We start from the raw sequence: 20,440 nt of genomic DNA on the forward strand, positions 1-20,440 counted from the left end.
GATATGTTTGAATAAGTGTCAAACAGGTTTTCTTTATGTCGAATACTTCTTCAAAACCAACATGGGCTTTATGCTTTAATAAACAATCTGTGTATTTTGGATTTACTGCAGGTCACAATATGATTCAAACCCTCTCTAAGAAGGCATCCGAACGGGAGACATCAAAATGTCATGAATGTACGGCGCATGGTGGCGCTGACCAGATAAACTCCCATTAACTCTTCGCTCCACAAGGATTGAATGAAAAAGGCCACGGGATGAATATTTATCACAGCTTAGATAGCAGCGCTTTCAATCAAACCTGAACACTCTGCTTATCCACATGTAAAGCAGGACGGGTTCATTCTGGCTCCGCGTTCTCCGGCAGGATAAACGGGCTCTCGCCGAGCTATACATCCGCCTCTCGCGTTGCCCTCTCCTCATTTAGAGAGCGTGGCCTATGAAGAGGAATCAGCATTAGATGGTGATACATAATTTAGTTTCCCAGCTGTGTTTTTGCAACCTTTGCTACCAAATAAATATGTAAAACCGACGGGCCAGGGCTCTTATTTCCAAAAGTCAGAAACTCATTCTGCTCCTCATGTTCTATTCAGATAAGCAGTCCTGAAAATAACCGACGTCAGATTACAAACTCCAGTGCCCAATGACTTGTGGGAATGCAGAGATGCAGGAGAAGTCTCTGGGCGACATATTGACCCGAGTTTGTCATTCAGGACAGTGTTGATGATGCAAACAAAAAAATGTCTCATTGTTAATATGTTGGCAGAAGTTAGAAATGTGACTTTTTGATAAATTCCAACTTTCCTGTTGTTGTCTTCTCACACAATCCAAAAGAAAAGTCACTTCTTTTAAAATGATTTGGTAATTACTGAAGGTTGTAGATGATTCATACGTCATAAACACAGCAAATATAACGATAACAAGGATGCACTAAAATATAGACAGAGGATGAGTATCTGCCAATACTTGCCTTGTGACAGATATCGACCTATCAGCACATCGTTTTGGGATTTACCAATTGCAGTAGTTAGCAAATACTGTAGGTGTTGCCTCGCATCAATTTAAAGCCGGGCATAGACCGTACGATTTCAGGCTGATCTAGACACAATTTTGGACTTTTTTTTCGGCTGATTTTGTGCGTCGTCAGTTGTTCATTATCACGGCCCGATCATCTCTCCGCTAACGCATGTCCACAGGTCATGTATGTTCATGTGTGTAACTCAGGCCTCTGTATGTGTGAGAAGCAAGTCTCTCAATGACAGTTTTGAGTGTAAAACCAGAATTTCCTCTCGGGGATTAATAAAGTATGTACAAAATAAAAAGCTCTGCAAATTTGAATTTGTGCATTCCTTGAATACAAGCTTGTAAGACAAGTCGAAAATATGAAACATAAGAACACACGTCTACAGTGTTTCCCGGTCATGCACAAATTCCCCGGCTCCTCCACTTTTACTCTCAGACAGCAAGAAACTAAATATTCCCAGTATCATACCCAGAGTGAACTCTTTCCGTCACACCTTCACAACAATTCACACGTCTCGCCATGAGAAGCAAACATAACTCCCGTTAGTCATGGGCACAAACACGTTATTATCACCCAATATGTCATCGTAACTCAGATCTATAAATAAGGCTTTTAGTGTCATGATGTCATCCATGGTGTTATGAAAATGAGCCAGTGACAGAGCGGTGTTTCACAATTATGTTCAATTCTCACATTCAGACCTGCATGAGCATTACCATGTCTCTTCTTGTTGTTGGGATGTTCATTTAACAGGAACACAAGTTGAACATGTGAAACAAAACATTAGATTAGAACACTTGAGCTTCTCTGCTGCTTAAAGGCTTAACATGCGATTTTTCAGACTTAAATGTAGCAGAAATCAAGAATATCCTCTGAAAATAACTCTGTGAGTCATGACTGTCTACAATGGGTGTAACACCCGAGTCCCACTGTCTGTGATGCTTTCCGAGTTTTCAGAGTCCTATCTTCAGTTTGTTTACATCGCCTGGACGGCCGGCTGACTCCTCCCCTCGTGTATAAAAGTTGTTTAATTGAGGGACTAGAGAAAAGAAGAATAACATACTGTACTCACTGCTTAACTGTGTTTCTAGATCACGCTCATTTCAGGTAAATTTACATGCAGTGTGAAGATAAGAGCATAATAAAGATCGCTAGCATTAGCATGCTAACACAACAATGCAGCGCAAGTTGTTTTGGTTTCATGCTGGTGCTCAAGGGCGACATCTGCTGGATCAAATAAATTGCATTTTATGCCTTTAAAGAGAAATTTAAAAACACACTTCTAGGGCTTTCACACTTGCAGAAACCTCCTGATAATCGCAGGAGGAGCCGTATGTGTGAACGCAAACAGCCACATTATTCACTCTGGATTTTCCCGGAGTTTCTCCTGCCAGCATTTTTTCTGCAGCAAATTCTGAGTGAGCTGTCAGCAGGATATTCTCCGGAGAATTCACCACAAGCCAGTAGGGGATGGTGGTGACGTTTAAATCCAGTGGCTGGAGTCAGTACATCGAGTGTTTGCATGCAGCCGCTACGATCTCTGTGCACTTAATTAAACGGCTGCATTACGGTTTCTGTTCATCAGTAAGTTCTTTATCGCTCTTTTGTCGATGTTGTGACTCTGTGAACAGCCAGGTCAGGAGAATATCCGGAGCAGTCCGAAGAGAAAACGGCTTTGGAAATATTTCAAAGACAGAAATGTTCCCACTTTTCTGATGTATCGAGGCAGCACAACAATACGCAACCACAGAGTAAAAAAATGTTTTTCTCTGATGTAGAATCGTCTGCTCTTTCCTGACCCACGCTACAAAAATGTGTTGTCACCTCTAATGTGCTCTTTCTGGCTTAGCTTGGATAATCCTGTAACTCCACATAAACCTGAAATGTGGAGACTTTGAGGAAAACAGCTCCACAAGGGGCTGCTTTCAGTCTCCACATCCTAAAAGCCGCACAGGTCCAGCAACAATCCTTTAAGGGATTATGAGCTCCGGAGTGACAGCGCAGATGTATTTTTGCTACAAGTTTACAGCTTCAGATGACCTTTGCCAAAACATCTTTCAGCAGCCAAAGTTATCAGTTTTCTGTTTGTTACTTTTCCTGTAATTGATCATTCACTAAACCCTGCAGCTGAGCAGCAGATGTCCAATCATTAGGCTTGGAGAAAAGATGCAGAGGTTAGAGTGGAGTCAGGCTTCATGGCTTGTGATACTGTGTAAAGTAAAATAATTACTGTATTTTCACACCTTGGTCTATATAATCAGCCAACAACAACACGTTCACTGAGGCTATTTCGTGCTGCTTTATGAGGACGCTTCATTCCTCCATGTGAGAGTTTACTGCCTGTGTGGCTCTATTGACTGTCTCTTTGTATTCTGCTGCTGAATTGTCGGTTTTGTGTGGCGTCACAATCACACCTCCTACACATTTCACAGAAGCTGTACGTGTTTATTTAATGAGGAGCTTAATAGGTACCACTGCATGGACAGTACAGTACGAGTGTATACCTTTTAGAATTCATTCTCCTGCACAGGCTGATGATGTTGAATTGTGCAAAAGAAAACCTGACAAAACATGAAGAAAGGGGTTCAAATGTTGTCAACATTGTACAAAGAGGACATTTCATTAAACACTGTTTAAGTTATACTACCTGTCAAAAGCCATTACTGTACAGGTATGTAATTTAGAGTTTGTACTTTGTTGTCTGACCTGTTTTGATCCTCTTGAGATACACCTTGGAATCACTATTCAGAAAGAGCTCTAAGATTCTCTGTGCTCCTGCTGGCTACCTACTAAATTTGACCGTCCCACCTTTACAAAAGAGACAAAGTGGCACAGCCCGCACCCAGTCACACCTTGTGCACTTTCCCTGAAGCTTGTTTTGTGTCTGGATTAACATTTGACTTCTATATAAATCTAAATTGCCTCCCAGTGACCTCCCTTTCAGTCCCCTTAGACAATGTATTGACTTGCTGCATCCAGGTAGTCAAACCCTGTGCTCTTAAGGTTAGAAGGGAAAAAGAAAAAGAATCGATCCAGCTGTGAATCTGTGTTTTATAAAAAGCAAGAATTCAGGAAACACACTCTCAAAACCTCTCGCTTCTTTATGTGCTGGGAATTCAGAGTGGAGCTGCACATGAATGGAAGATGTGAATCATTTCCATGTTCGAACACGTTCTTACTCCGCAACATGTCAAATTCAGCATCTTAATCAGAGGTCCAAAGCTTTGAAATGGGATTTTCTAGGGACCTCTCTGGAGTGAGTTTGGCATGTGCTGGGCTCCACAGTCTGTTTAGAGATTTCAAATAAAGCTGTCAAAAAAGCACTGAAAAGTAAGAAACGTCTAGGAAGACTTTTTTTATTAAAGTGTGCAGGGGGATTTTTTTTACATTTCTTAACCTTTGGTCATGCTTCAACTGGTTAAAATTATGACACAGCCGTGATTTTAGTTTTTATTAACCCTTAACTTAACAAGGAGGAAACAGGATATCGAATCCCTTTTCCAGGAGTGTCCTGAACGAGACAGGCGGCAAAGAGAGCCTCCAGTCTGCAGTGCAGTTTGTACATGTCGCTGATAATCCACAGAACTATAGAGGGAAGTTAGGTTTCATGATACTACAATTCTACATTTAATTTAGCAGAAGCTTTGATCTAAAGCGACAAACATCAGAGAGTAAGAACAACACAAGCGAAGATCTAGAGAGGAAGAAACATCTTTGCGTCAGATCGGACACACAGCTGACAGGCAGTGCAAAGCACAACATCGACAGCTGTTCTTATCAGCACCAAAACCATCCTAAATATCGTCATTAACAAAAAAAACCATCATCATCAACATCATTAAGATAAAAAAAATCATTATGATCAAACAAAGTTTCATATCACGTTGTCACTAAGCTCCTCGGTAAGATGAGCGCAGGTCTGCGGGGTTTTTTTTCTGCCGAGTCAGCATTAATTATATTCATTGAATGTGTTTTTAAAGGATATTAAAAGTGAATGAGGCTCAGTGTTAGTTTGCATATGTTGACATGTCCAGGACTTCTGTAAAGTGAAGCGAACAACTCAAAGGCTCAGTGGTGCTGTTCTTCTCCATCACTGTGGCTACAGAGAGATGCTACGGTCAGTGTGCTGGTGTAGAGAACTATGGTGCCTCTATTAGGACAAATTAATGCGTGTAATTGTTTACACTGACAGCTTATTGTCATAGAATATCAAAACAACATGCTCGAAGCATCCAGAAGTTCCAACAGGGGTCATTGGTGTTCATATTCTGACATGTCAGGGCACCAGATACTGTAAGCATCTTTTCTATGGATTTGGATTGAGAACAGGCTGCATGTTCAGATAAACAGCTAAGCTCAGTCTGTGATACAGAACATCATCAAGTGGATGAAAACTAGGCACACACACACACACACACACACACACACACACACACACACACACACACACACACACACACACACACCTCTGGCGGTGTGATATTTGACCCCTGTGCTCCATGTCTACTCTGCTGTGCGTCTAGGTTAACTAATGGACAAGTTAATCAGAGGGTGTTGCTCACGTCTGTCTCACCTTTGTCAATAGACGAGTGTTGACCTCTCAGCTACGCCTGACCTTAGTTCTCGCCCCCCCCACCCACACACACACACAACGCAGACACAGAAGCCCCCATACACTCCCATTCAAAACAAACCAGCAGTAATAAGCACCCCCAGCCAGCGGGAATGTGCCCAGTTTCTATAGAAGTAGAGGCTTAGTGAAAAAACCAGACAGGTATTCTGAGCAGAAACAAGCCCAGACTCATTCACTGATGAGGCTGCAGTGCGCCATTATCAAAAAAAAGGGAGTGCTCTGGGAGCTGTTTTGTTTGTAATCTTACTCAGAGAACACACTTGGCAGGGAAAATGTTGCACATTCTGCTAAATGTGAAAACTAATGCAGCCAAGCATAATGAAACAACGCCTCTTATTGCACCTTAATGCGTTTAATCCCCATGGCAACAGGAGTGATGTGTTCTCTTGATGGTTTGGACTCAAGAAAAGCGCCGATCCCGCCGTCTGCGGTGGCAGCGACTAGCCATTCACGCTCCACTAATATTCAGATAAGGCACAATGTTGCAGAAAAAAGAAACGAGCGTTTCCAATGATTCCCACTGCGATGGCGTCCCTCCACTGTTATTACTGCACGTTCCATTACCCCATGTCAGCGAGGGGAGTGCATAAACACAGGGTACGGACAGACCCCCTGTCTCTCACATGAATGGGAGAATTATCCAGTCCCCTCCTGCTCTAACACATTCATTTTGGGATGCAGCTTTTTGACATGATGCACACAATGAACCATTAAGGAGCTATTTTTGAATCATTTTAAAACATTTGCATTGTGCAGCCATAAAAGTGGTCACGAGAAGGCCAAAGGGAGCTGTTATAGCGTTCATGCTTTCATAAGTTCTTTTTATTCTACAGCAGATAAAATAAAACTTGGAACATTCGTCTTCAGTTCATTTTAATCAATATTCTTCAAATGGCAATTGATCAATCCTCCGTGTGAGTACAAAGTTCTCCGTTTCGGTCCGTCAGCACCGCGCACTATGGAGCCATTTGCAACATTTTTTGCCACTCTAGTCAATGCTCCATGACCACTAGAGATGAACCGATCCACTTTTTTTTTTCGCTCTGATGCGATTCCGATATCAAAGAATATTTGAAAGTGTTTTTTTTGATAAAGTGTTGGACATTTGGGTATAATTGGATCTCGTGGCTGCTGGCAATACTTTAAATTGTGGAAGTAGATTATAACTCAGACTCTATTATTTGTTACTTTGTTTTTTTACAGTGACAGTGATTCTCAATAAAACCTAATCACATTTCACCGTATTTGTCGAGAGCTCTCACAAATCATATTCACACGGGGTCTGCTTTTTATTCCAGGAGAGAGAGAGAGAGAGAGAGAGAGAGAGAGAGAGAGAGAGAGAGAGAGAGAGAGAGAGAGAGAGAGAGACAGAGAGGGACAGCCCATTTGTATTCTGGGTGTGACGCCTCGAATCTGCATCCAAATGAGGAATGAAATATTTATGCTGCAAAAACGATGGCACTCTTCATTGTCAAATTGCCTCGACATAAAAGTGCATTAGTAGGTAGCTGAATTCCTGCCCAGGCAAGTCTGAACACAATCAGGGGCATCAGAGAGAAAGAAAGAGTGAGGGGGGGTGGGGGGGTAAGAGGGGGTCTCAAGGTGGAGACACAACCTCTGGGCAGCCTCAGGCTACAGGGCCGGGACGACCGACACCCGGGAACCTCACACACAAACATTCACACAGGAATTAATGTCAACAAAGAAAGAAAAAAGCCTCTGAAGCCGATAGCATCATTTAAACATGAAACACGCCTTTGTTTTATTCTTCAAAGATGAGGTCATTATGTACATTTGTTCTGAGATATATATGTATCAAAGCGTGGGGGGTGGAAGATGACATATGTAATAATGTGTATTTATAATGCAGCATGTTCTAGGCTAGATTCATGAACACACAATAAACATGTATAGCAGCTGTGATATGTCACATTGAGCATGTCAGTGTACACTATTCTGAATCAGGGTTACAGTCTGACATACTGTCATTTGCATTTTAATGTAGATTCATGCACATTTCTGCATTAACCATACACTCCTACACTACACAACATTTGTGCCATTTATCTTAGCGATTACATTTTGATGAAATTCGTAATTCATGAGTAAAATTCATTTTTTGTAGTTTGGCTGAATGGACTGCTGAATAGAAAGTCTACCAGGGTTTGAATCTAAAAGTGTAATCCTAACATCTCGTGTTTTTTTGTTGCTCGTTTATATCTAAAAATGTGTTCAGGATAGAGAAGAGATTCCAATGTTTTTGGCAGATTCCGATTTTTTGTTTCTTTTAAGGTCTGACCTTTTTTTTTTACATGCTTCCCGAGGGTAAATTCTAGTTTTGTTATTAAGACACTTGCTCAAGGGCACCTCGGCAGTATTCAGGGAAAGGCCATGGCACCTTTTGTTCAGTACTGGGATGAACTGGCGACCCTGTATATCCCAACCCAAGTCCCTACAGACTGAGCTACTACCGCTCCAAATCTAAAACTGTAATCTTAACAACTCATTTCTTTGTCTCTCTTTTATACCTCAAATTCGTTTGGGATAGAGATGCACTTATTTTGATTTCTTTGGCGGATTCTCATTTCTGTTTTTCAGACCTGCTGATTCTGGTTTTCCCCTGATCCCTACAATAACTTTATTCATTGAAGCGGCAACATACTTTATTATTTTTTTTCCTTTATTTAATTTCAATTTAATTGTATGTTGAAGATTAAACGCTGACTGTTAATTATGCTGTTTATTTAAAAATCTTCAAACTTGCACCAGGTAACATGCCATCTGTAATTCTCATGTAAAAAAAAAAAAAAAAACTGCTTCACTCTCTTCAGCTGCCTTCTCCCTGACTCCAGAGGGAATTATGAACAAATAGCTTCAATTAGTGATCCTTTCATTCTGCTTTTGATTGCAGTCTGCCTCTGTCTTTTCACTGCCTCCATGAACAATATTTGTGGCTATAAAGAGATAATGTCATGTTTTGAATCTGTTTATTATCAATATGTGTTCATCTATCACATTTCCTGCAGAGTGGTGCGTCTCCCGGCAGAACGGTCAAACTGTTTTCATCTGACGCTCACAAGCTATAACAGGAATATGAGTTAATAATAATTTTACAGTTTGTGCTCCCTCAGCTCTGGGGATGTGGTCACACTGGTACTTTCGGCCAACTGCTGGAGACAGTGCAGGGAAACAGCCTTTGTTTATCCTCCAGTATAGATCAATGCTTTTGAGCCTCTGCTGATGGACACCTCGCATCCACACATGATGGCTTTTGTGTGTTTGTGTGTGTGAGTGTGTTTTTGTGGCTCTCTCATTGGTGTTTGTGTTGCTGTGCGTATGACTGATGAGCACAGAATTTAGGAATATATGAGAGGACCGGCCGGTAATCAATCAGGCTGAAAAACCAGCATGTGGACCGGTGCGACGAGTTTAGGATCTTATTTAGAATGATGATCTTTTAAGGTCTGAATAATGTATCTTTTTGAAAAGCCGTGTCAACGTTGTGTCACATCAGGTGCTTTCTAATGTGCTGACACTGCCATGCTTAAAATCAATTAATCACAGGGGAAATAAGGTTATAATTGAAATCTATAACAACAATATTATCACAATCAGGCATCTGTGAAGGAGCGCAATAATGAAGTTTTTCACACTCAAGACATGAATGTGCTACCCTGAGGCTCTCTGCTGATGTGAAGTGTTGTGCTGAAGCTCACATTCCTCACAGTGACGTGTTTGAACGGAGCCTTCTCTCTCCTACGTGCTGCCTTCAGGGAGTGTCACGCTGAAATACGGCACCTCGTCAAACATGTGTGAGGGGTCAGCGCTCACCCCGACACGTGGTGATTTTTAAACAGCCACCTGGCTCGTTTGTTTAGGAGGATGCAGGTTTTTATGTTGCCAAAACATGTACCGAAAGATGATTCTCAGAACGGCACGTTTTATTCTGAATACGAGAACCCCTCGAGGCTTACTCGGCTTTGAAACATTAAGCAAGCAGAGAGAAATTAAAGAGTCTATTACCCAGAAACCCTAATGGACGTAAAGTGTACAAAACATAAAAACTGAATTCATGTCAGAACAAATCCGGTGTGAGCACACTCATAAACCAGCAGCATCTGAACTACACAGCAGAGCTTGTAAAAACAGGCGATCGCACTTTGTGGAGTTGTTGTTGTCAATCGGGGTCTGATGTTTTGCACAGTTGCAAAATTGTATTGTCGATTTCAATTCAAAAAATGTTTTGTAAAAACAGTTTTTGTGTGAAGAAGAGATGCTTCTAAATACAAGGACTTTTTATCTCATGTGAAGCAGCTTTGCCAGAAAAATAACTCGTACATGTTTGTCAGAGACTTCAATCAGACCACACTGATAGCTTCTGTCTGTTATAAAGTCTAGTATGAGAAAGAAGGAAGAAGGTTAACTATGACTTTATTTGATTGTATAAAAAAAGCAACAATTGTTCAAGTTTTTTTTTTAAGATATATTTTCGGGTCTTTTTGCCTTAACTAGATTGGACGGCTGACGAGAGACAAGAAACGCCGAGAGTAGAAAGTGGGGAAAGGGCGTGATGTTAAAAGGATGATGTGGAAGTCACTGTGTGATGGTTACAACATAATGAAGGTGAGAAAGCAAAAGAGGCAGACGCTGTGATGTCAGTTTATGCCTAAATATCAATGTTACATGAAATTTCTTTACATGCAGAAAGATCTAACTCGTCACCACCGCAAATAAAATCAAAAGGGAAATGTTTGATAGCGTTCACACATCTCCGACTTATGCAGGCTTGGCCTCAAACGTGAAGTGCCCACACACCAACAAATAGCATTCATTTTCCCTTTCTATCTCCACTAATAATCTCCTCCAACTACTAACATGTAAGTATCACACAGATAAAAAAAAAATGTTTGTCCAAAGTCAAAATTTACAGTACCGAAGAGAAATCTGCTCATTTGAAATACAAAAAAGGCTACAGGCCCGTTGAAATAAAGCCCAGACAGTTTATCTATACAGAAAGTCCCACCTTTGACTTGGCAAATTAAAGAATTTGGGGGCGCCACAGGGGTCAACATCCAGATTTCTTTGAGTGGCCTTTTCCACCCCTGGCCATCCCCCTAATTCCTATATTGATTGATAATAAATATAATCATTGTAAGTTGCAGCCCATGTATTGGTTTGGTCAGTTCAGAGCGTGAGGTATCATGGCCAGTGGAGCTCTAAAAACCTTCCTGTAAAGTCTCTCTCTGTGGTGGTTAGTAAGCCGGGCACACGGCTGCCTCGAGCACAGTGTCTTTAGAGGCTCGTTTTTCACCTGTCACCTTCCAGAGGTCCAAAAGATTACCTCCAACAAGTGGCACTGTCCGCAGCTATCTGGCCTCACACTGAAACTAAGAGGTAAAAACTCCGTCTGTCTCTGGAGGACAACGGCTCATAACTCAAAGATATTGGTGTCCTTGTCAATAAAACCACATATAAAGAAGATTGGGCTCAAATGAATTTGCTCTCCTGAGAAATATCTCGTCAGGTGAGGGCTGGTGCAGCTTCTCTACCTCAGGAATGTGTCGGCGCTGTTGCTCCTCGCCCACCAACTCCCCCCTCCCAGAATCCTGCCATTGTGAGGGGAAGGAATGCTTTTCAAAAAGTCTGTCCTTTCACAGTGAGGGATGTCGGGTGTCGCCCCATTTTTCATCCGAGGCTTAAAGGAGGATAAATAAACTTGCAGCAGGGGAACAGAGCTGCAAGGTTTTCTTGTTAATAAAATGTTTTTTTTATGGATGTGTTTTGGGTTTAATTCAGCCCCAAAAAGTACAGTAATTATTGTGCAGATGGTTGTTCTCTTAATTGCGTTGTGAGAATAGATTAAAACATGGATCTGAGAACCTAATGGTGCTCAGAAGGAAGAATGTTTGCCATTAAACTGTCTGCAAAAGGCATTTGTTTCTCGTTGCAGCTGCAAAATGATCAAATATTTTCTTTTAAATGGGTGTGAAGGGCTTCTGAAATGCTTCGGAGAGGCTCTGGCCTAATGAAGAATGTGGTTTACTCTGGAGAGCGAGACAAAAAATGAGCAAATTGCAGCAGAGACTCATCAAATAATGAACGAGAGGCCCCATTAGAGGAATGTTAGATTCCATTTCATTTGCGAGATCATGCCTTCCTTTGAGTCGTCTCTCAAACCTTTGAAGTGGAGACAATGTTTTGAACAGGATGATGGTTTTATAAATGTATGCATGTTCACAGCAGGTTTGAGAATACTACCTTCACTTCATGTATTCATTATCTAACCATCCTTTTTTTTTTTTTTGTTTATTCCTTGCAGTCAACCCTCGGCCAGTCAACCCACATGGCAGGGTGTGGTGTCATTTGAAGTCTGGGAGATGGGTGGTCCTACTCAGGTGCTTGAATCTTATTGGTCGATGCAGTTCTCTAAAAAACACCAATACCTGAATCAGGTAAGAGAAAAAAGTCAGAGAGAAGACAGATAGCACCTTGTGAGTTGTGCATTCAGTCCCTTCTGAAGACTGCTTTGAATGTTTGTTTTTGTTTGTAGTTTGATTTGTTTTTCGCATTCACAGAATCACCGGGGAGCTTAAGGAGCGAATGAGGTGAGTAATGCATTTTAAGCGAGGTAAGACATTCATCTATGCACAGAGGAAACTAGAAATCTAAAGTTGCAAATACGTTGGAAGTTAAGATTTGTTTAGAGCTGCAACTGCAACCAATAATCTGTCACAAAAGTAGCTGTGGGGGATTTATTAAAACGATAAGATCAGGAGCTGCTTTTTCTTTAAAGATTCAGCACTACCAGCAGAGATTCCAGGGCGGAGGAGGGCAGCAGTTGAGTGAAAAAGTGTGGAAGTAAGTGCATAAGAAGAAGGAGAAGTACAGCTATCAGAGAGCTTCAGGTGTGAAGAGTGAGTGATGTGTTTGGTTAGTGTTGGGTTTCCCTACCAGCAGGACTCTGAGGCAGACAGATAGCAGGCAGGCCGTGTGGTCTCTGGTGGCAGCCGGTGTGCGATCGAGGAGGGGGGTTTTGTGGGGTGGGGTGGGGTGGGGGGGGGGTTGCATCACCGATGACTAAACTCTCATTCAGCTCAGGCCTGTGATAACGTGCCAAAGCTGAGGATTTCAACAGAAGAGGCCTGAAAGCCTGCAGCCACAGAGAGCAGGGCAGGCCTGGTCTCGCTCAGTCTCAGGCTCAAACTTCAGCCCAGAGAAAAAGGGAGAGGCCAAGATCCCATCCCTGCTGCACCCACCGCCTCCCCCTCAACCTCGGAGGCGTCCTCGTAAATCAAACGGTCCCAATCGGCCGCTCTGCACCAGGTGCCGGCACTGGCATCCATCCTGAAAGTTAATTCAGAAAATAAGGCTTAAAACTTTACTGAAATAAACACTGTGCTGGCGGTGCATTGCTTTGGAAATACAGTGGTGAATAAAAGCAACAAAATAAATGTCAGGATGGGAATACATCCGGCTGTATTATGTATCTTTGTGTCTTGTGATTCAGGCATTTTCTGCAAGATTATTCCATGTGTTCTATCCTTCATTCCACCGGAGTCTGTATCTGTATGAAACCAGATTTCAGTGGTGTGAAGTGTAAGAGACATGGAGATACGGCAACACAAGCTAACAATCAAGATACTAGAGGGCATTTGAGTCAAAAGCCCAAGAGGTAACTCAATTTTTTCCCATTTTGAAAGCTGGAAACTGTATAAAGTTATTTTATTTTTTTAAGATTATGCAGTTTCTGTGAAATGTTGTATGTATTTTCCCTTCGACTAAAAAAAAAAAAAAAAAGAATGTGTTATGCATGTGTTTTGTCAATAAGATACTGTGCAGAGAGTCTCACAAATATGAATAAAACTCCTGACCTTGTGCCCAGTGTTTCCTTTTTTTTTTCCTACAAGTGCAACTTCTCAAATCATCACAGAGCCATTATACCACCCACACCCAACTTTCTGTGCTTCTCAGCCCCAGAGCAGGATTTCTTTTTCTTTCTTTTTTCTTTTCCCATCAGCCAACATGGAGAGTCTGAGAGTCAGCCCACACAAACAACCTTTACTGTTTGGCAAATGAAGCTTATTAACAATTTAAAACATGCCCTAACTGTAGCCCACACAATCATCAACATTAAACATGTTTCTCCTTGCTACAGAGAGATGCATCTCAACTATTCCCAGAACGTTTTCAAAGGCGAAGACACAAACATAAGAGTCTTTACTGTTTTACTTTTTTCATACCTGCAATATTACAATTTCTTGTCTCCACGACAACATAATAAAAACACAACATTAAGAAAAGACACTGGTCGAGCTGAGACGAGTCTCCATTGATGTTGTGTGGTCTTGTTAACCTTTACCAGATGTGTACTATGTCACTGCATAAACTCAGCTGTCACACACACACACACACCACACACACACTACACACACACACACACACACACACACACAAAGAAAAATACATCAGCTGATATTACAATCCCATATCCGTAAATTTTTCACAATACGTCATATAATTTGATCAATCTGGACTAATGGTGTTCCAGTTACGCTATCAGAGGATTAATCAATATAAACAATTTAAATCTATGTATTCTTTAAATAAAATATGACATTAGTTATCATCACCTTCTACATTATGAGCGGGCTAACGTTAGTTTATGTTAGCCTACTCTATAGCGAGCAGGATAATGTTAGCCTACATTAGTATGAGCAGGCAACTTCATACAGCTTGGTTATTAGCAGGCTAATGTTAGCTTATGTTAGCCTACTTTAAAGTGAGCAGGCTACCGTTAGCCAATGTTAGCCTACACAAGTATGAGCAGGCAACTTTATACAGGCTGGTTATTAGCAGGCTAACATAAGCTAAAGTTTACCTAATCCAGTGGACAGGCCTGCTCTAGAATGAACTATGAGGGGTGAGAGTAACAACCATTTGTTCAGTGAGAGGTGATGAAAACTCGTGAAATAAAACATTAAGTCATAAAAAAAAAATGATGGTATTCTGTTTTTTGTGCTTTTACTTTAAATGTTATAATATTGCGAATGTTTAAGTATGGTGTGCTGCTTTAAACGGAGTCAATTCTAAATCAAATATAAACAAACGCGAATTTAAATATTTAAAGACATTTTATCGTTTACTTTGAAAACAGTTTAATTATGCGTAAGAAAACAAATCAGCATTTCCAAACATCATTTTTTTTCTTGGTATTGTTTGCATGGTGACCGGCTGTAACAAAAAGCAACAACGCTGTACGTTTTTTATTCAACAGATTCTAGATCACTTATACGTTTTTGAAAGTAAACTTTAGAGACTGCTGGCGTGTATTTAGCCTGTTCCTCTTTAGCTGACATGAAGGTCTTGATTTTATTTCCTTTCTCCATTTTTCTGTTTCCGAGTTCAACACACGGAGAGGACACAGGTGAGAGACATTATTCCTCCAGCAGGTGGCGCTTCATCAACAGCCAGTGTGTTTAAAAACAATTCAACTGTAGAAAAAAAAAAAAAAAGAACTCACAGTGAGACTAAATTTGCTGAATGCTCTGTTCTCTGTCATGAAATGTTGATTATTCAGTTTCTATTCTCTGCAGCTGAGGAGGGAAATTTGACCGCTTTGCTAATTGAGAGCACATGCATGGTGCAGATATGTTGTGTGTAGTGTCAGCATCACGCTCCATTAACCGCTATAAACAGTGTGCTGTAGTCATGGCTTCAACATGACAACTGAGCGCAACCTACAGTTCTTTTCCCTAATTGCTAAACAGGTCTTTTCTCCGGGATAACTTAGAAGTGTGTTCTTGCTTTTTAAGTGTCAGAAGACATCGGCGTCCATCAGCTGGAGCGTTTAGTGGAGCTGCTGACGTCAAGAGAGTGCGAGGACCTGCTGTTCGCTCTCTCTCACCCGGAGGAGAATATTTTTGAGCACCTAGAAAACCTCTCGCCAGAAAAAAACAAACTAGACGTCAAACCTCGAGCCAAGAGAGACATCTCCTCTACTGAGGGTTAGTAATCTTCACCTGAAAGCAAACTCATCTTAGAGCTTTGGACTTTTGAATTAAGATATATCATAATGTTTAATGAATGCATTGAAGTATTTTTACCTGCAGAATATGGCCTTAAATACATTAAAAAAGGTTTTTGGTCTCTCTATTAATTCCTTTTGTTGATACCGGCCCTGAAGTGATTCCTTCATGAAGTAATATAAGTGATGAGGGACTATACCAGCATTCCCTCTTCTGAGTTAAACTTATTTTTACTGTTAAGCCTGGCTCACACTGCGGGATAATCAGGCCGATTTGAGCTCCGATTCTTCCTTCCCGACAATCGCAGGGTCGCTCCCGACTCAAGGCTGCTCGGAAACAAACTGCTCAGATTATCTCGTAGTGTGAGCGGTACAAAGATCCAATCTTAATCGTCCCCCGATCTGCCCCGCGAATGTCTGGGACGCCCCGATTTATTTCTAACATGTTTGATATTTAGAATTTAAAATCTTGACGATTACGTCGTGAAAAGGGTCCGGCAGAAGTTGTGTGTGACTACAATATAATCACGAGAGACAAGGGAGGACTGTAGTCATGGCGACCAGCGGCAGGACGCAACTCAGCGTTTCTTTTAGTTTCTAGTACAGATAATCAGTGCAGCACTCTTCTGAAACTTGTATCCATGTATCTACGATTTGATCAACTTTCCTCTATCCTATAACGACTTCCACTTCCTTCTCTTTCACCGTCCGCCGTCTGTTGGAGTATTCAAATGAAACTTCATTAACAATTGTCAACGCTCCGTCACGATTTCACTCGTACAGTGAGAGCTCCCCGGCCGCGCCCGACAATCGGGTCGTACAGTGTGAGCACATAAATCTCAAGGTCTGGCCGGGCGTCGTAAAAACGATTCAGTCGTACAGTGTGAGCTGACATGCCACCCCGACTTCAATACAATCGGGGGGGGGAAATCGCACTGTGTGAGCCAGGTTTAACAGCGTACGTCCTGCGTGCACGCTGAAATCGAGACTGACATCTCCTCTAAGAAACACATTTGAATTGTGAGGCTTGTTTTACGGTAAACTGTTGTAAGACAGAACTTAAGTCTTCCCTGAGAGCTGTCAGTTTCTCACATGTCCAGCTCCGCTCAGGGAGTTTCTGGCAGCATGCTGACTGTCAGAGACCTGTCTGTGTGACGGCCATATGTTTTGTGTTTACTAGATAGCGAGGCTCAGTGCCGGACAGCTCTGACAGAATGGCTGCTGAGGTATGGAGAGCAGACCTACTACGACAGGCTTTCTCGCGCCTTGCAGCACATCGGCAGAACAGACGTCGCAATCGGTGAGAGACAAATTGAGACAGACAGAACACATGTGCCTCCTGTAGCACAGAACAACTTTGTGCTAATCTAATAGGCCTAAAAGTTCACTTTTTATGTGCAGCACACGATGTTGAGACACCTCAGCATCTCCCTTGACAAAAAGAAATTGGAACAAAGCTTCACTTAGGCGCATGGCTGTGTTTTTTCAAAAAAAAGAAATTGGTTTATTTCGGTCAACAAGGCCTCCTCAAGACTTTAACAACAGCGCGTAATTGCTTCATTACTTTCAGATTCTTTTTAATTGGAACTTCACAAGTGGCATATTTTCGCACGCTGCCGGTCTCTGGCATGTGTTGCCGTCCAGTGTGTGCACAACTCCACAGCCGAGTGGCGTTGGATAGAAGGAGGTGTAAATGATCTGACAGAGGACTCAGTGGAGCTGACACAAGCCACAGAACAAACCATCTGTTCCTTTCATCAGCAGCTTTGGAGGAAAAAAGAGACAAGGAAGGGATTGGAAGAGATGAGTTATAAGACATAAAGGGGGGAGGGCAGCGGCGGCTTTGATAGAGAAAAGACTGTGGATGCAGAATGCTGCAATTATCGTGCGCTTGTTTTCAGTTCTGACAAGATGTACTCATACGTACAAACTTCCGTACCGAGGACAACCGCAGCTCTCCTGCCAGAACTAATTATGTTCAGGGCAAGAAAACAACAATTAAATTACAAATTACAACCTTTTTTAGGATGGATTGCAGACATTCTTTGCACAAGAAATGACATGGAAAGGCTCACAGATTGTCACTGCGCTCATGTTTTCACAGAAGTGGGGAAGAACATCAACCAGGACAAAGTTTTGAGCCTTAAACGTTTTGTTGAAGACTATCACAAATACGTGAGCTCTTTAAACGTCCCACCTGTACAATCAGACACAAAGGACGGAAGGCCTGAAGGCCAGAGGGTCAAAAAGAGAACGGGTAAGGTTTTTCATTTCTAAATCTTGAAATAAAAGAGATTTTATGATTCCACTTTTTCCCCCCAAATAACGAGTTTGATACCCAAACTTAAGTATTCATCAGTACAGATTCACCTCTGATATCAGTTCAGTAAAAAGATAGTTTTTATCAAATGTTTAGCATTGCTACATTAGGTTTGCCACATTAATTTTGATCATTTGTGGTTGTATTGGTTTCTTGTCTATCTCCACTCAGTTCTTTCTCTCTGTACTCTCTGTAAGGTTGTCAAATTTCAGATACTTGATACATTATTGATACCACATGATTTAAAATTATCAATCTCAACTCAATGATCGACACTCTTGAGAAGTACGTTAAGATTTTTTTTTTTTTTAAGATTTATTTTTGGGTGTGTTGTGCCTTTATTGTAGAGATAGGACAGTGGATAGGGTAAGAAATCAGGGAGAGAGAGATGAGGGGACTGACATGCGGGAAAGAAGCCACAGGTCGGATACGAACTGTCGCTTGAGGACGACAGCCTCCATACATGGCTATTAGCACTACCCAATGCGCCGCCAGCGCCCCAGCACAGAAGCTTTAAGAAGAAAAATTCAGATCAATTTGACTCAGCATCACAACTTCACATCTCCTCACGATGGCACTTATATTATGAATTAACAGAAGTTCAATGGCCAAAGAATCGTGATAGCGAGATAAAAGAAGCGGAAGAAGACAATGGGATAATGTCAGACAGCGGTGTAAACATATTAGGGGTGAAACTGACATCCAATTACAGAGAAAAAATACATTAATCATGCACCTTACATATTTCAGGGGCATTTCATATTCTTTAGTGAACAGATGATGGGACGTATCATTTTAGGATTTTATTGCAATATATCACTTTTTGCACAGTTGCCGTTTCATGATAAAATCGTTATCTTGGGCCACATATTGAGTTCAAATTGAATTAGTTTTAGGCATGTTTTTGCAGTACATAGACCTCAAATATCCCTGGATATTGGTGTCAAGAGGAGGTTTTTGGGCTCTCCCTCCGGAGACTGTCTGAATGACAAATGATATGTTTCACTGAGCCCTGAATCTATTAAGTGTTTAGATGAGATGCCGGATTAGATTTGGTGGCCGTGGGCATGCTTCCAACTCATTACTTCTCAACATCAACACTCTCACTGTATAAGGAGTATTTCCCAGGATACCTTGAAATTCAAAAATGTAATTATCACCTGTCCAGTTTGTTTCCTACTCTCTCGGGTGTTTCATTCAAGCTAAAACTTGACAAAAATGCTCCAACAATCCTTGGAGATGGTTATAGTTTCTTTCCCGTTTGGTGCTATGTATTGATGTATGTGTGTGTGTGTGTGTGTGTGTGTGTGTGTGTGTGTGTGTGTGTGTGTGTGTGTGTGTGTGTGTGTGTGTGTGTGTGTGTGTGTTTCAGTGAGGGATCTGTCATGGCGTGACCTGGATCTGATTGTGGAGCGGGCTCCTGTGCCCCTGTACCAGAGAGGACCTCTGGATGTAGCCCTGCCGCTCTTGTATGGCCTCCTGCTGGGCTTTGGAGGAACCTTGCTGACTGGCGTCGCTATACTTTTTACGATTATCCAAATCTCCAGGAGAAACCAAACCAGCTGTGAACACAGGGTCACCAGCAGCTCCAGCAGAGAGCTCTTGGTTGGGGATATAATGTTGGATGATGGGAGCTGCTTGGAGGACACAAGGGGCAGTTTGGGGGTTTGAATTTGCTAAAAATCTACAGAAGTCCATAAATTAAAGAAAAAATATATAATTTTGATCTCTTTTTGTTGGTGTGAAATGTGGTGAAACCTGAGGCAACGCCAGACTTGGTGAGGAACACTGTTTGGATATTTGAGTTTTAAAGTGTCTTGTAAATAAAATAACAATGACATGAACTTTAGGCATTAACAATGTTAGGTTGCCAGATAATTTCTATTGCAAAGTTCACAAGTTTGATAAAGTTTCAAAATGCCGGGGCGCAGATAACCTAGTGGTTTGTGCGTCCCATGAACAGAGGCTTTAGTCCTCCAAGTTGTAGAAGTGGGCAGCCTGTGGCTCCTTTCCCACATATCTTTCCGCACTCTCTCTCTCTCTGATTTCTGATTCTATCCACTGTCCTGTCTGTAAAATAAAGCCCCACAAAAAACCTTAAAAAAAGTTTCAAAATGCCAAATTCTTCAAATCTCAGTTTGCACACACTGATTCGTGGGACTGATGCAGAAACTCGGTATTAACTCCAGAAAACCACAACTGATAACCACAAACATGACAAGAATAATTCAGTTTCAGATAAACTAATTATCCACGTGTGTCTCTAGACGGGTAAGCGTTATTGTCGTGCCAGCGGGTAGATAAACTAGTTGTACGACAGACGCGTTGGACCCAAGCCCTCACACCAAAGGTTGTTCCGGTGTTACTGTGATAGTAATTCCACTTTCCATTTCCCCCTCCAAGTGACGGCAACGTGCCCGTCTGGCATCGAAGAACGGC

At 41.7% G+C, this 20,440-nt stretch overlaps 1 protein-coding gene across 1 annotated transcript in view; it reads left to right on the forward strand.

Annotated features, from left to right (window-relative positions):
• Window positions 1-19,810, forward strand: part of LOC114921750 (transmembrane and death domain protein 1-like) — a 177,373-nt gene extending 157,563 nt beyond the window's left edge. Inside the window, exons 2-5 of the mRNA XM_065961159.1 lie at window positions 15,470-15,661; window positions 16,862-16,981; window positions 17,786-17,938; window positions 19,374-19,810. Of these exons, the coding sequence (XP_065817231.1) occupies window positions 15,470-15,661; window positions 16,862-16,981; window positions 17,786-17,938; window positions 19,374-19,672 (764 nt within the window). The 3' untranslated portion in view covers window positions 19,673-19,810. The remainder of the gene's footprint in view (window positions 1-15,469; window positions 15,662-16,861; window positions 16,982-17,785; window positions 17,939-19,373) is intronic.
• Window positions 19,811-20,440: the final 630 nt, after the last annotated feature.

Source organism: Labrus bergylta, chromosome 12 (assembly GCF_963930695.1).
Source record: "Labrus bergylta chromosome 12, fLabBer1.1, whole genome shotgun sequence".
NCBI lineage: Eukaryota > Metazoa > Chordata > Actinopteri > Labriformes > Labridae > Labrus > Labrus bergylta.